Consider the following 13,841-nt stretch of genomic DNA (forward strand, 5'->3'; position numbering starts at 1 on the left):
TTTTTGAATATTTAACCGGACACCCAACAATGCCGAAAATCGCCGAATTAACTGTCACGTCTAACTTTGTGGACGGCGTCGATATGAAATTATATTTGGACGATTCGAAATTTTCACTTGCTACCCAGCGGAATGGATCACAAGAGAACATTTGTTGTCTCTTGACTGCGAAAGGAAAAATTTGGACAAAACTTCACTGACGAATGAAGACATCAACGGAAGAAGAAGGATTTTTTTGAATTACTACTCAATAAACTTTTTAGATTTTTTGCATTTTTTTTTCATATAAAATCCAGCAAATTATCTTTCATTTATGCTATGAACCACAAAAATCGGTTGAGAATTCGAAAAGTTACAGATTTTCAAAGCTTTTCGAAAATCTGACAATCACTAAATCTACAGTATCTCAGTGAATTTCGTCCCAAGACCCATAAAACTTATGTATTTAGAATCAGCGCGTCAAGACGGTTCAGAAAAGTATAATCATGCCTATATTCTGAAAATTTCAGTTTTTAGACCATTTTTGACCAAAAATCGAAATTTTCGGAATATAGGCATGATTATACTTTTCTGAACCGTCTTGACGCACTGATTCTAACTATACAAGTTTTATGGGTCTTGTCACTAAACTGACTGAAATACTGTAGGATTAGCGGTCCTAGGAACCATGAAAATTTTCGAAAAATTTTGGAAAAATGTTTTTTTTTCTAAAATTAACCTTTGAAAACTATTTATTTTGTATCTAAAACATTAGTATGCACTTAAAAATCTTCATTATCCGCGACTTCTCTCTCGACAGTCGAAAACACGCGATCCCAATCCGGAATGAAAGGCGACCAACTTTTGGAGCTTCTCTCCATCACTATTATGTTGAAGATCTGAAAATTATTCAGGATTTTTATTTTTCATAATTAGTATACGTGAATACGGTCATTTTAAGCTAAAAACTTCAAAAATCGGTTAGAAACTCAAAAAGTTACAGAATTTCGAAACTTTTCGAAATTATTGATATCACTAAAGCTACAGTATCTCAGCTGTTTTCGTGTCAAGACCCATGAAACTTATATTTTCAGAATCAGCAGGTCATTGCGGTTCAGAAAAGTATAATCATGCCTATATTCTGAAATTTTCGATTTTTGGTCGCAAAATGGTCTAAAAACTGAAATTTTCAGAATACAGGCATGATTATACTTTTCTGAACCATCTCAACTTGCTGATTCTAAAAATATAAGTTTCATGGGTCTTGCCACGAAACGGACTGAGATACTGTAGAACAAGGATTTTCGAAACATTTCGAAAATCTGTAAATCGGTCAGTTTTTGACCGTTTTAGCTGATTTTTAGGTTAAATTAACAGGAATTTTTGAAATTTTTAATAAAGAATGCTTACTGCTCGTTTGGGTCCATTAAAATGCACACAATTCCTCTCCTGAATCGTATACGCATTAATTTCGTATCTGGAACAATTGGATGTCCCCGCGAGGACACGTAGATCATATTGCATGCCGGATACAATTTGCCCATTTCCAGACAACACTTTCAGTGGGACCCACATGAATTCCCCTTCGATTCGTTGATTGATATCGGATTCGAATGATTTCCAGACGAGGCGCTGAAAGGGGGTACTGTAGTTTTTAGAAAGGGGCGTGGCCTACCGTAGTAAGGTATCCGGCGGAGTCGAGTGGTCCCTCACGGAAAGTTTCACCGTCATCGGGAACGTCGGAGAGCTTCTGCATGACTTGGAAGGGGCTGATGGAGCGTTGGGTGATGGGCGCACGAATTAGCTGGAATTTTTGGAACTTTTGGATACAGTAATCGCAGGGTTTCATTTTTAAAAATTGGTTTATGTGATCACAATCATTTCAAGCTATGAACCGAAAAAATCGGTTGAAAATTCAAAAAGTTACAGATTTTCGAAACTTTTCGCAATTCCAAACATCCCTAAAGCTACAGTATCTCAGCTGTTTTCGTGACAAGACCCATGAAATTTATATTTTTAGAATCAGCAGATTTAGGCGGTTCAGAAAAGTATAATCATGCCTATATTCTGAAAATTTCAGTTTTTGGGTCACAAAATGGTCTAAAAACTGAAATTTTCAGAATATAGGCATGATTATACTTTTCTGAACCGTCAAGACTTGCTGATTTTAAAAATATAAGTTCCATGGGTCTTGCCACGAAACGGGCTGAGTTACTGTAGGATTAGTGGGGCAGGGATTTTCGAAAATTTTCGAAAATCTGTAACTCGGTCAGTTTTTGACCGTTTGAGCTGATTTTTAGCTTAAAATAACAGAAATTTTTGAAATTTTTAGAGAAAATATTTCATAACTTACGAATCGATTCGAAACCGGAATAATCATCTCGTTATTCGCCCTCAACGGCGGGAAGTCTACACTCATTTGAGTCCCCACGAGGCTTAGGGTGGAGACCAAAGTGATGAGCCAAGTTGGGAGCATTCTGGAATTCTTGGGAATTAAATAGAAAACTTGGGTTACGGTAGCGAAAAATGATTGAAATTCAGTGTTTCACAACGGAAAATAGCTGGGAAACTATGAAATCTATTAAAAAAAACTTGTACGAATTGACATTATAGCAAATTTTACGCTGATTCCGAATCTGTTGTCAATTTAAATAATGGAAATGTGTGAGAAGAGTTATACACGTTTTTGTAATGGCATTCTTTTGAACACAACTTTTGAACACAATTTTGACAAGGTTTGGTGGCAAAATAGTTTTGAAATGACTTTCTTGGTGTAAAATGGTCCTAAAATGATTAAATTTGTGTTCAAGTGTGGTTTGTGATAAAAATGATAGCTTTGCTACAAAAAACCTCAAAATTATCAGTAAATTGAAGTAGGCGAACAAATTTTTCAAACTGGTATCCACTAGGCAAAAAAAATCTGAAAGTTTGAACCTTCGGTAGTTCATATAACGCAGAAAACTCCAAATAATTACATAAAATGTCAATTTTGAGGCTGAATGCTCACAAAAACTTGAATTTTTTTTCACAGACCCCTGTTGCAAAAACTACAGTACCGGACAAAAAGCTATCAACTTTGGCTGTTTTCAGTGAAAAATTACCAACTTTGAGGGTGTGCCCGTAGTAATTCTGATTGTCACACTATGAAAATTTTTAATGGATCATATAGATCACAAATAGAGCTCCAATTTTGTAGTTGACTACTTTTTTGTACGGACACTCCCTGGAGAGTTACATATCGTCAAAGTAATTTCTCGTTCACATCGACTCTTTTCAGTGCAAAATAGTGCAAATCGTCTTAAAATGACTATAAGGAGTGTCCTACAAAAAGTTGTCAACTACAAAAATGAAGTTCTACCCTTGATTTGTATAATACATTAAAAATTTTAATGGTGTGACATTCAGTATTACTATGGCACACTCTCAAAGTTGGTCATTTTCCTCATTTTCCACTGAAAACAGCCAAAGTTGATACCTTTTTGTCCGGTACTGTAACTACAGATTCGGAATCAGCATGAAATTTGCTCTTATTACGCCATCCTCCACTCTGATAATTCCCTAAATGACAAATCTTTAAAATAAATATTGAATTGTATCAAAAAAGACGTTAAAACTATCGAAAATAGCTTTTGAATACTGTACCTCCATCTGGCAACTCCTTATATACCCCATTTGGTGTCCTTGGACACCCTGTTACACTTTTCAGCAGACATAGATAGCCAACTGACCGAATTGACCACTTTTTTACCAACTCTTTTTTTAAACGTTTTTTTTTTCGATGAGACGTCTCTTTTGTGAAATTGAGAGGAGATTGAAATTTCAGATAAGGGTGAATGTCGGATTGTAATCCGAAAAGCGGATGGCGGGCTAATTTTGATTGACACATCAAAAGATAGCGGACGGATCATAAAAAGTTGGGGATTTTTGGATAAAAATTTTTCACAGAAATCTATTTTTTCTGAAAAACTGACCACTCGGTAGAACCAAGCCAAAAGTTTTTTCTCAAAAAATTCAGCTATTTTCAGGGATTTTAAGCCAATAAACGTCAAAATCGAGCAAAAATGAACAAAGTTACAGATTTTCGAAACTTCGAAAATCTCAATATTCATTAAATCTACTGTAACTCCGTCCGTTTCACTTCAAACTTCATGAAACAAAAAATTTCTGGAATCACCTCGCCAAGACGCTTCGAATGAGTATAATCATGACTAGATTTGAACAAAATTGGGTCCCGCCACGAAAACTACAGTAACCCAGGACCAGACTACTGTAGTTTTCGTGGTGGGACCCAATTTGGAAGCGAACATAGTCATGATTATACTCATTCGACGCGTCTTGAGAAGATGAAAACGATGAAAATAAAAACAAAGAGAAAAAAAGAAAAAAAAAGGAAAAAATGGAGAAAAACCTGAATTTTTGACAAAAAAAGTGGAAAAAGGCGAGAAAAAAGGATTCTGACCAATTTTTTTTTGGATTTTTTTGGCTGGTCACATTTTCTCTTTGTTGCCAACCAACTTTGACCAATTGGTTCTTTTTTTCGGACACTTGACTTCTTTTCCCTTTTATGTACTTTTTTCTTTTCGTCTTAAGACTGGGAAAGTGTAATAAGAGAAATGTAAACTATTACACAAGACGTCTCCTTCCTATTCAAGAGGGTTGCTAATGGAAAATTTGGGAATTTTTGCAAAAATCACATTGGAAAACTGAAAAAAAACAGTTTTTGCAGCAAAAATTGAAAAAAAAAACACTTAAAAACATAAAAAATCATAATAACTCCCTGGGTTATCGATCGTTTTTCATAAAAGTTATATATTCAGATTCAACGTGACAAGACGCTTCGAATGAGTATACTCATGCCCAGGTTTGATGCAATTTAGGTCTCAGCACGAGGTTACGGTATGCGCCTTTAATGTGAAATCGCTGCGAGACCCGAGTTGCATCAAACCTAGGCATGAGTATACTCATTCGAACCGTCTCGACGAGATTAGCACGATGAATATTATAAAATTCTGAAAAATTGAGTTTTCAGACTGAAAATTGGGTTTTTTGAAGAGAAAAGTGATTTTTACAAGGAAAGTGGATTTTTACCAATTTTTCACCAATTTTTCACCACTTTTAGCTGATTTTTTTATTAAAAAGCAGCATTTTCAGGTTATAGATGTCAGATTCCAACCATTTTTCTGAAATATTTTATTAATTTTGAAGAAAAATACCAGGAAAACTGTTTTTGTGCGATTTGCAGCCTGAAACCCCCCTTAAAGAAGCATGGATTTGGAATAAAAAAATCTCAATTTTCTAAATTTTTCACCAGGAAACCTTTTTTCTCCACTTTTTTCCTCTGAAAATCCCATTTTTCTGCAATTTTTACTTTTCCCGCTGAAAAAACTAAATTTAAACTACGCGCGCATCGTTAGTACGCAATGACGCGCGCGGTGTACTTGCGGACAATGCATTTAATTTGACGACAAAAAATTGTTCATCACTCTTATTTCTTTTCGCTTCAATTTTCTCATTTTCAGCCGATTTTTGCGGAAATTTTCGCTTTTCATATTAAAATTCGAATTTTTCTCGTCATTTTGATCTAACATTTATCGATTTTCGATGAAAATTCGCTGAAAACCAGTGTATTTTAGGGGGACACTTTGAAAAATTATTTTTTTGAAATTTTTTCGAGTTTCAGTTATTCATACGACGGGTTACACGATATCAATATCAAAAATGACAGAGGAGGAGATGAAAAATGTCGAAAACGACGAAAAAATGGAGAAAACGGAGAATTTGAGCGAGGTTTGTCGGATTTTTTTTGGAAAAATTTGATTTTTTTGAATTTTTTCATAATTTTACGTTTAGGAAGACGCTTTGAAAGAGGAAATCCGTCGTTTCACCGGTTGCGTCGCGGATCCGAGTCTTCGTGCCCATGGAATGGCTTACACCTCACTCTCGAAGATGTGTGAGCGTGTCGGTGAGATTCCGGCGGCTTTTGTGAAGGGATTAGTGAAAAAGAGTGTTAGCAACTCGATTCGACTCTATGGACAGCCGAAATCGTTTCAGGTAAAGGAAAATGAGCTGAAAATGTAAAAAATTTCAGAAAAATCGAGGAAAACTGGTCTAAAACGACCAAAAATGAGGTTTTCAAGCTGGAAAATACGATTTTCAGCAGTTTAAAACGCTAAAAACCAAGTTTTTAAGCTGAAAACGCTGAAATTTCACTCAAAACCATGCAGAACCCAGGAGAATCGGAACATCTGAAAAATGTCGAATTTCTTGGTTGTTAAACTAAAAAATAAACTTTTATGTCATACATTTCCAGATTTTACCGAGTTTCAGCTGATTTTTCAGCGATTTGAGTGAGAATTACGCAAAATTACGAAATTTTGCACAATTTTTGAGTCGGAAGTCGAAAAAATCGCTGAAAAATCTCATTTTTGCTTGAAAAATTGCAAAATTTCAGCAAAATCTGAAATTTGTGAAATTTGTTGCATTTTCCGCATGAATTACACTGAAAAAAGAAGATTTTCAGTTGGAAATTGTCATTTTAGCCTTAAAACTGAGATTTTCTCATAAAATTTTCAAATTTTGTCCAAAAACACCAATTTTTCCATTTCATTTTTTTAATATTTTTATCGAAAAAAACTCTATTTTCCACGATTTTTTTTATGTAAAAAACCTCAAAAATCATCAATTTCTGCCCGAAAACTTGATTTTTCATCATTTTCACATTAAAATATTCATTTTTCAAAAATAAGTTTTGATTTTTTCTAAAAATATCAATTTTCATGCAAAAAACCCAAAATTTAAGCCAAAAACTCGATTTTCCTCAATTTTCTTCCTAAAACTCGATTTTTCACGATTTTTCATGTAAAAAACCTCAAAAATCATTTAAAAAAATCTTAAAATTTTCAGCACGTTGCCCATCTTCTCGAAATTCTCTCAAAACGAGACTACGAATCGACTCTGAAATCGCTTCTCTCAACAATTCAATCGTCTCTCCCACTGATTTCAAATCTCACCGAATCGAAGTCACTCGCTCAGATTCCCACCACAAAATGGCTCATTTCTCTGCTGAAATCCGCTGAAAATCCCAAAAATTTGGCTGAAAACTCGCTGGAAATCGTCGGAGCACTCGGAACATGCGCCTATTGGATGGCTGGGAGCGATAAGGCGTGGCGAATTTTTATTCGAAAATTCTCACGAATTCAGACGATTTTGGAGGCGATTTTCAGCTCAAAAATCGCAGAATTCGCTAAAAATCAACCTGAGAAGGCGTTAGCACTGATTTCAGCAATTGGAGATGTGAAAAACGCTGAAAATGCTCAAAAAATCGATTTTTTGGCTGAAATTTTCACCGAAATCGCCACAAAATCGTTGCTAATGTCGAAACTCCGCCCACCACAATTCCTCGTGGATCGCTCTTCGAAATTTGTGAAATTTATCCGCGAGAAACCGGATTTTTCTGAAAATTTGCTGCCAAATATCAAAAAAGCGCTTCTTCGATCTCCAGAAGTCTCGATTTTCGGCGTCAAAGGGATTCTGGAGAATCTGGAATTCCCGTTGGACACTTGTGCTCCAGAAGTGCTCAAATCTACAGTATCCGCACTCACCAACGCGGACGCTGAAATTCGAGAGGCGGCGATTGGGGTGGCGGTGGCGTTGACACGAAAATCTGGAATTCCAGTGATTCAGAAGATTCTGATGACGTTATTCGATCAATTTGGAGCCGCCAAGGTTCCAGAAGTGAGGATTTCGTTGATGGAGGGAATTGGAAGGGTTGCGGGCGTTATTGAGGTGCAGGAAAAAGACAAATTGGCCGATGAGGTGTTGGCGAAGACGGCGAAGGCTGATAAGGAGTGTAAGTTGAGGAGAAAAAGGATGAAAAGAGGAGAAAATTGACTGAAAATGACTGAAAATGGCTGAAGATTAGATGAAAATGACTGAAAATGGCTGAAGATTAGATGAAAATGACTGAGAATCGGCTGAAAACGGGCTAAAAATGACTGAAAATCGGCTTAAAATAGGCTAAAAATGACTAAAATGACTGAAAATAACTGAAAATGGGCTTAAAAGGGCTAAAAATGACTGAAAATAACTGAAAATGACTGAAATTATGCTTCCACTCGGTAGAAATAGTTCTAAGCCTATAGCGATTTCATCAAGAAGCTGAAATTTGGGAGAAATTTGTTTTTACTAAAAAAGTGCTTTGCGGGCTGAATTTTGACTATCTGGCGCACCTCTAACGCGTTTTGTTACCCAAATATCCATTTAACGATAATTTTGGTTGTCTGGCGCACCTTGGACGCGTTTTGATGTAGAATTTGCGATTTCAGACGAAAAAAATGGCCGAAATTTAGTGTTTTTAGTAAAAAAATACGCTGAAAATCGTATTTGGCGCGTTTTTGGTAGTCCGGCGCACCTTGGACGCGTTTTATGTAGACTTTGCGATTTTCGGGCTGAAACAGTTCTTGTAGCTGAATTTTGACAATCTGGCGCACCACAGACGCGTTTTAGAGCGTTTTTCTCTGATTCGGAACCAGAAAGTGCTTCTGGCGCACCTCTAACGCGTTTTGTTACCCAAATATCCATTTAACGATAATTTTGGTTGTCTGGCGCACTCTGGACGCGTTTTGATGTAGAATTTGCGATTGTAAGACAGAAAAATCTTCCTTTGGAACTAAATTTTGACTGTCTGGCGCGCCTCAGACGCGTTTTTCAGAAGAAAATCGGGCTAAAATGACTGAAAATTGCACATTTCATTTCCAAAAAGTCGATTTATTTCCGGAAAATGTCACATTTCCTATAGAAAACCCCGTTTTTCACTCAAAATTCATCAATGTTCAATAAAAAATCTTGATTTTGCCCCAAAATCATCTATTTCCCCTCTCAAACCTTATTTCTTATCTAAAAATTGAAGAAATGATGGTGTAGACCTGAAATTCTCTCAAAAATTACGTTTTTTGAGGGTAGATCAAAAATTTCTTGCAGTTTTTTACATACGAGTGGTACTGTGTTGTGATCTACGGGCGCGCGCGCGCATTTCTCGCTTCTAAAATGGAGAATTTCGGCATTCTTGGGCTCCTTTTGGGCATTTTCACCCAATTTTCACTCATTTTTCTCCCATTTCCATTCCCTCATTCATAAATTTTCAGCCCATGACGGTATAATCGAAGCGCAATGGAATGCTGCGGTGGAATGGGCGGTCCGTCTCACGAAACCGACGACTGGATTGACGAATGCATTCAAAGAGGCGTCGAAACTACAACCCGCAGTCAAATATATCGCTTACAGAGCGTTGGCCGATATTGTTGAGAGAAGTACGAGGATTTTCATGGAAAATCGGCTTAAAATCGCATTTCCAGAGTGAAAATGTCATTTTAAGCTGGAAAATCGGCTGAAAATCGCAATTCCAGAGTGAAAATGTCATTTTAAGCTGGAAAATTGGCTGAAAATTGCATTTCCAAAGTGAAAATGTCATTTTAAGCTGGAAAATCGGCTGAAAATCGCATTTCCAGAACGAAAATTGAACGAAATACCGGATTTTCGATGAAAAATGAGATTTCAGAAAGCGAAATTCGGTTTTTACTGCAAAAATTGGAAACCATTGTCGTTTTATGATTCAAAATCTCCGAAACCTAGATTTTTGAAAGGCATTTTACAGATTTTCCAGTTTTCTGGCTCAAAATCGACGAATTTGCATATGTTATATGGAAAATCGGCTGAAAATCGCATTTCCAGAGTGAAAATTGAACGAAATAACGGATTTTCGATGAAATTCCGTTTTTTTCTGCATTTTAACTGCAAATAAGCTGGAATTTTCATTTTTCGTTCAATTGTTTGAAAAAATGAGAATTTTTCAATAGGAAATTGTAAAAATTTGCCGTTTTCTGATTCAATATCTCAACAATCTAGGTTTTTAAACGAAATTTCACGGATTTTCCAGTTTCCGCTTCAAAATCGACAAAAATAGGATTTCCTGCCTCAAATGTCACTTTTTTAACGAAAAATTGTTCTAATTATCCATTTTTTTTTGCCGAAAATTGGAAAATGAGCGATTTCCCGTTCAAAAATATCAATTTTCACACCAAAAACTGTCATTTAGGTCGGAGAACCCGATTTTTTCGTCGATTTTGAGCCCGAAAACTGGGAAATCTGTGAAATTTCGCTCGAAAATAACGATTTTCGATATTTTGAATCAGAGAACGGCGAATTTTTGCAATTTTCATCTCGAAATTGGAAAAATCTTTATTTCTGCAATTTTCTATTCAAAAATGCTCTTTTTTTTCAAATTTTTTGAACGAAAATTGGACAAAATTCCAGTCTATTTCCAGTCAAAATGCCCGAAAAGAACCACTTTTCTCAGTTTTATCCATAAAAAATGGAATTTCCTCTCTCTGAAATATTATTTTTCATTGAAAAATCGAGGATTTTGGACAATTTTCAGGCCGAAAATGCGATTTTCAGCCCATTTTTTAGCCTAAAACTGAAAAATCTGTGGATTTCCGTGCAAAAAGTTTTTCATTTCAAAATTGCGAAAATCTTTCAATTTTCATAGAATATTGTTCATAGAATATTTGAGTTTTTGGTTAATTTTCTCAATTTCATAGCGAAAATATAACTTTTTCCGTAGAAAACCTTAATTTTTGATCTAAAATGCTGATTTTTCACTCAAAATTCTTAGATTTTCAATGAAAAATCTAGTTTTTCGTTCCAAAATCACCCATTTTCCCTCTCAAAAAACTCAATTTCCTCGTCTCTCCAGGAGGAATGTTCGCCTTTCCCGACGGAATCGACGTGAAACCGTTGCTCGCCGAGCTGGAAACTGGACCAAAAGGAGAGTTGACATCCATCGGATTGGCTCTTCTCATTCTCCGTACCACCAAGAAAGGATCCATTGAGCATACGAAGGCGTGGAGTCGAGCATCACATGCTGACGCTCTCTACAAGGTATAAAAATATACTGAAAATGCGAATTTCAGACGGAAAAATTGGTCGAAAAGTGACCAAAATTTAGTGTTTTAGCCATAAAACTGGAAAAATTGGGTATCTGGCGCTGTTTTTGCGCGTTTTCGGCAGTCTGGTGCACCTTGGACGCGTTTTTGATGTAGAATTTGCGATTTCAGACGGAAAAAATGGCCAAAAATGACCGATATTGAGTGATTTTAGCCAAAAACACGCTGAAAATCGTATCTGGCGCACCTTGGACGCGTTTTGGTGTAGAATTTGCGATTTTTGGACGGAAAATAGCTCTTGTAGCTGAATTTGACGATCTGGCGCACCACAGCCGCGTTTTAGAGCGATTTTCTCTGATTTGGAACCACAAAGTGCTTCTGGCGCGCCTCAGACGCGTTTTGGTACGGAAATATTCATTTGAGGATAATTTTTGCTTGTCGAGCGCACCTTAGACGCGTTTTATGTAGACTGCCATTTTTGGACGGAAACGGTTCTTGTAGCTGAAGTTTGACTGTCTGGCGCACCTCACACGCATTTTAGCACGGGATTATAAATTCTGACCCCATCTGGTGCACCTCTGACGCGAAAGCTTGGTTCTTAGAAGTCTGGCGCACCTTTGACGCTGTTGGTCTCCTTTCTCTGAATCTAGGCTCTTTCATTCTTCTGGCGTATCGTTGACGCGTTTGAAGCGTCTTCGACTCCACTTTCAGTCTGAAATTGGTGTGTCTGGCGTGCTTTTGACGCGTTTTAGACTTGTACTCACAACGTCTGGCGCGCCTCAGACGCGTTCCAACCTAAAGACAGTTTAACACTTGTCAGTTGAGTAAGACGCCTGGCGCACCTTCGACGTCTTTGGTCCCTCTCTCTCTCTCTCATTATTTCATTCCGTCATTTCTCCTGGGTTCTATTCATCCATAGGGCACATCATGACGTCACCACGTCTCAACGGGAGTTCTGGGGGAAGGTCTCGAAGCCATCGCTCTTTCTCGAAGACGTCGGGTCATCTCCGTTCATTTTTTGTTCGTTCGTTCATCTCTACACCACCTGCGTCTCCAAATTCTCCACACTCTCTCTCTGTCATGCTGGCCGCCTCGTACGAACACACGTAGAATCATCACGATTAGAGTCTTCTTCTCTTCTTCGTTCACACTAATAAAACAAATAGCGAACGAAAAGGATAACGTCTCCGTGTTGCTCGTTCTCTTCGTGTCGTTCTCGCGCGTCTTCTGTACGCCGGATGACCGCTCGATTCGAGACGGTTGGAAAATGAGGAGAAAGAGTGTGTAGAGTCGAGAGACACAGAGAACGACGAGGGGTGAACGTTGGTAAGCAACAGGCGGCGAGAGACTCTCGTGATGTAGAGATTGAGACGAGCAAAGATGTGACCGAAATCCAACGAATAGAGAAACGGAGGTGTCTCAAACTGCAAAGAGAGCTGATGGCTCATCGAATGGTGTATACTGTAGTTTTCGCACTGGATGTGTGGAAAACGTAAGAGAGTGACACTCAGCATATGAAGTGGAAGAGACGCAGAGTGATCAGGAATTGCCAAATTCCGAATTGGGAGTACGGTAGATACTTGTTGGTCCACCGGAAATCTGAAAATGAATGGATCCATGTAGAATTGTCGATTTTGTTGAGTTCAGACTGGATTCTGAAAAGAATTCTGGTGAAAATTGGAGTCTGTGAAGGTTTCCGTCAGAAATCATTGAATTTTTTAAAATTCTGAGGGATTTGAACGGCAAAGTGTCAGAAATTGGCTATAAATCAGATAATGAACGTTTTTTGGTATCTGAATGCAATTTTTTGCTCTAGAAAAGGAAAATCCGTCAAAATTGAGGAAAAAGAGGAAATCTCACTAGAGGAGGCTTCAAGCGATGTCGAATCGGAGTTTTGAGACTCAGGTTGTCAACTTTGTCATTCTTTAGCCTTCAGACCCCGAAACTGAAGGAATTTCCGATTTTAAGCGATTCATGACAAAAATACAGCAGAATCTGTCGAGCTGAGACTCAGAACCTTCTGAATTCGATGTTGTGGAATGGAAGAATGGGGAAACTGAAAAGAATACGTTAACCGAGATTACTTGGTGATTTGACATTCGGAAGGTCAGAAAACTGATTTTTGCGACAAAAAGAGCTCTAAAACAATCAGAATCTTCGGAGTTCGATGTTGTCGATCAGAATTCGACGATTTTGACAGTAAAATGCCTGATTTTGGATAGTTTTGTCGTCTGAATCAGTCGGAAAACAGAATTTTGAGCTTCAAATGACACACCTGTCAGTTGGGATTCTGAGAATCCGTGTTCAGAAGCTCAAAATCGGATTTGAAGGCTTCTGGATCCCGACGCTTGGAATTCAGAAATTTATTGAGTTTGGTGTTGAGACTATGAGAATTATTGGGATTCTGGATTCTGGATGAATTCAGAATCAGAAGGTACTTTTGGGTCGAAAAGTGCTTTGATAGTCGGAAGATCAGAAAACTGATTTTTGCCCCAAAAAAGATTGGGTTCAAAGCACCGGAGATCTTAAAATGACAGATTCCATTAGAATTGTCGAATTTCTTCAGTTCAGACTGGATTCAGAGAAAGATAATTGATTAATTTTGCTGAAAATCGTCCAAAATCGGCTTGGAAACACTTCAAATGGGGTAGTGAGGTGAAGAATGTGAAAAAGGGGCTGAAAATTCGAATTTTGAGCACAATTTGACTGAAAATGTTTAATCTGAAAGTGAGATTTAGACGGTTTTTGACTAAAAATGGGAATTTTGTGATTCCTGGGTCTGGGAATTACAGTCTTGAAGAAATCTATACTCAGTTACTGTAATGGTTCTGTGTCATACGGTAGTCTTCGCTACTTTCCGATTTCTCTCAGTTCCATTCCTGCGACAGACCCCCGACGTTATTATTTCTTCATTCCATT

At 37.4% G+C, this 13,841-nt stretch overlaps 2 protein-coding genes across 2 annotated transcripts; one reads left to right on the forward strand and one right to left on the reverse strand.

The window, feature by feature from the left end:
* Positions 1–761: 761 nt before the first annotated feature.
* Positions 762–2,455, reverse strand: GCK72_011490 (uncharacterized protein; the record flags this gene model as incomplete). Its single annotated transcript, XM_003103984.2, has 4 exons — positions 762–878; positions 1,390–1,611; positions 1,655–1,783; positions 2,333–2,455. 4 exons carry the CDS (start codon positions 2,453–2,455, stop codon positions 762–764), a joined length of 591 nt encoding a protein of 196 aa, XP_003104032.2.
* A 3,242-nt stretch (positions 2,456–5,697) lies between these two features.
* GCK72_011491 (uncharacterized protein) lies at positions 5,698–13,341 on the forward strand (the record flags this gene model as incomplete). The annotated part of the gene is made up of 6 exons (XM_053728490.1): positions 5,698–5,766; positions 5,830–6,030; positions 6,883–7,828; positions 9,123–9,287; positions 10,733–10,917; positions 13,231–13,341. The coding sequence occupies 6 exons, from the start codon at positions 5,698–5,700 to the stop codon at positions 13,339–13,341; spliced, it is 1,677 nt and encodes a 558-aa protein (XP_053588067.1).
* Positions 13,342–13,841: the final 500 nt, after the last annotated feature.

The sequence above is a fragment of the Caenorhabditis remanei genome, chromosome III (genome assembly GCF_010183535.1).
Source record: "Caenorhabditis remanei strain PX506 chromosome III, whole genome shotgun sequence".
In the NCBI taxonomy this organism is placed as follows: Eukaryota; Metazoa; Nematoda; class Chromadorea; order Rhabditida; family Rhabditidae; genus Caenorhabditis; species Caenorhabditis remanei.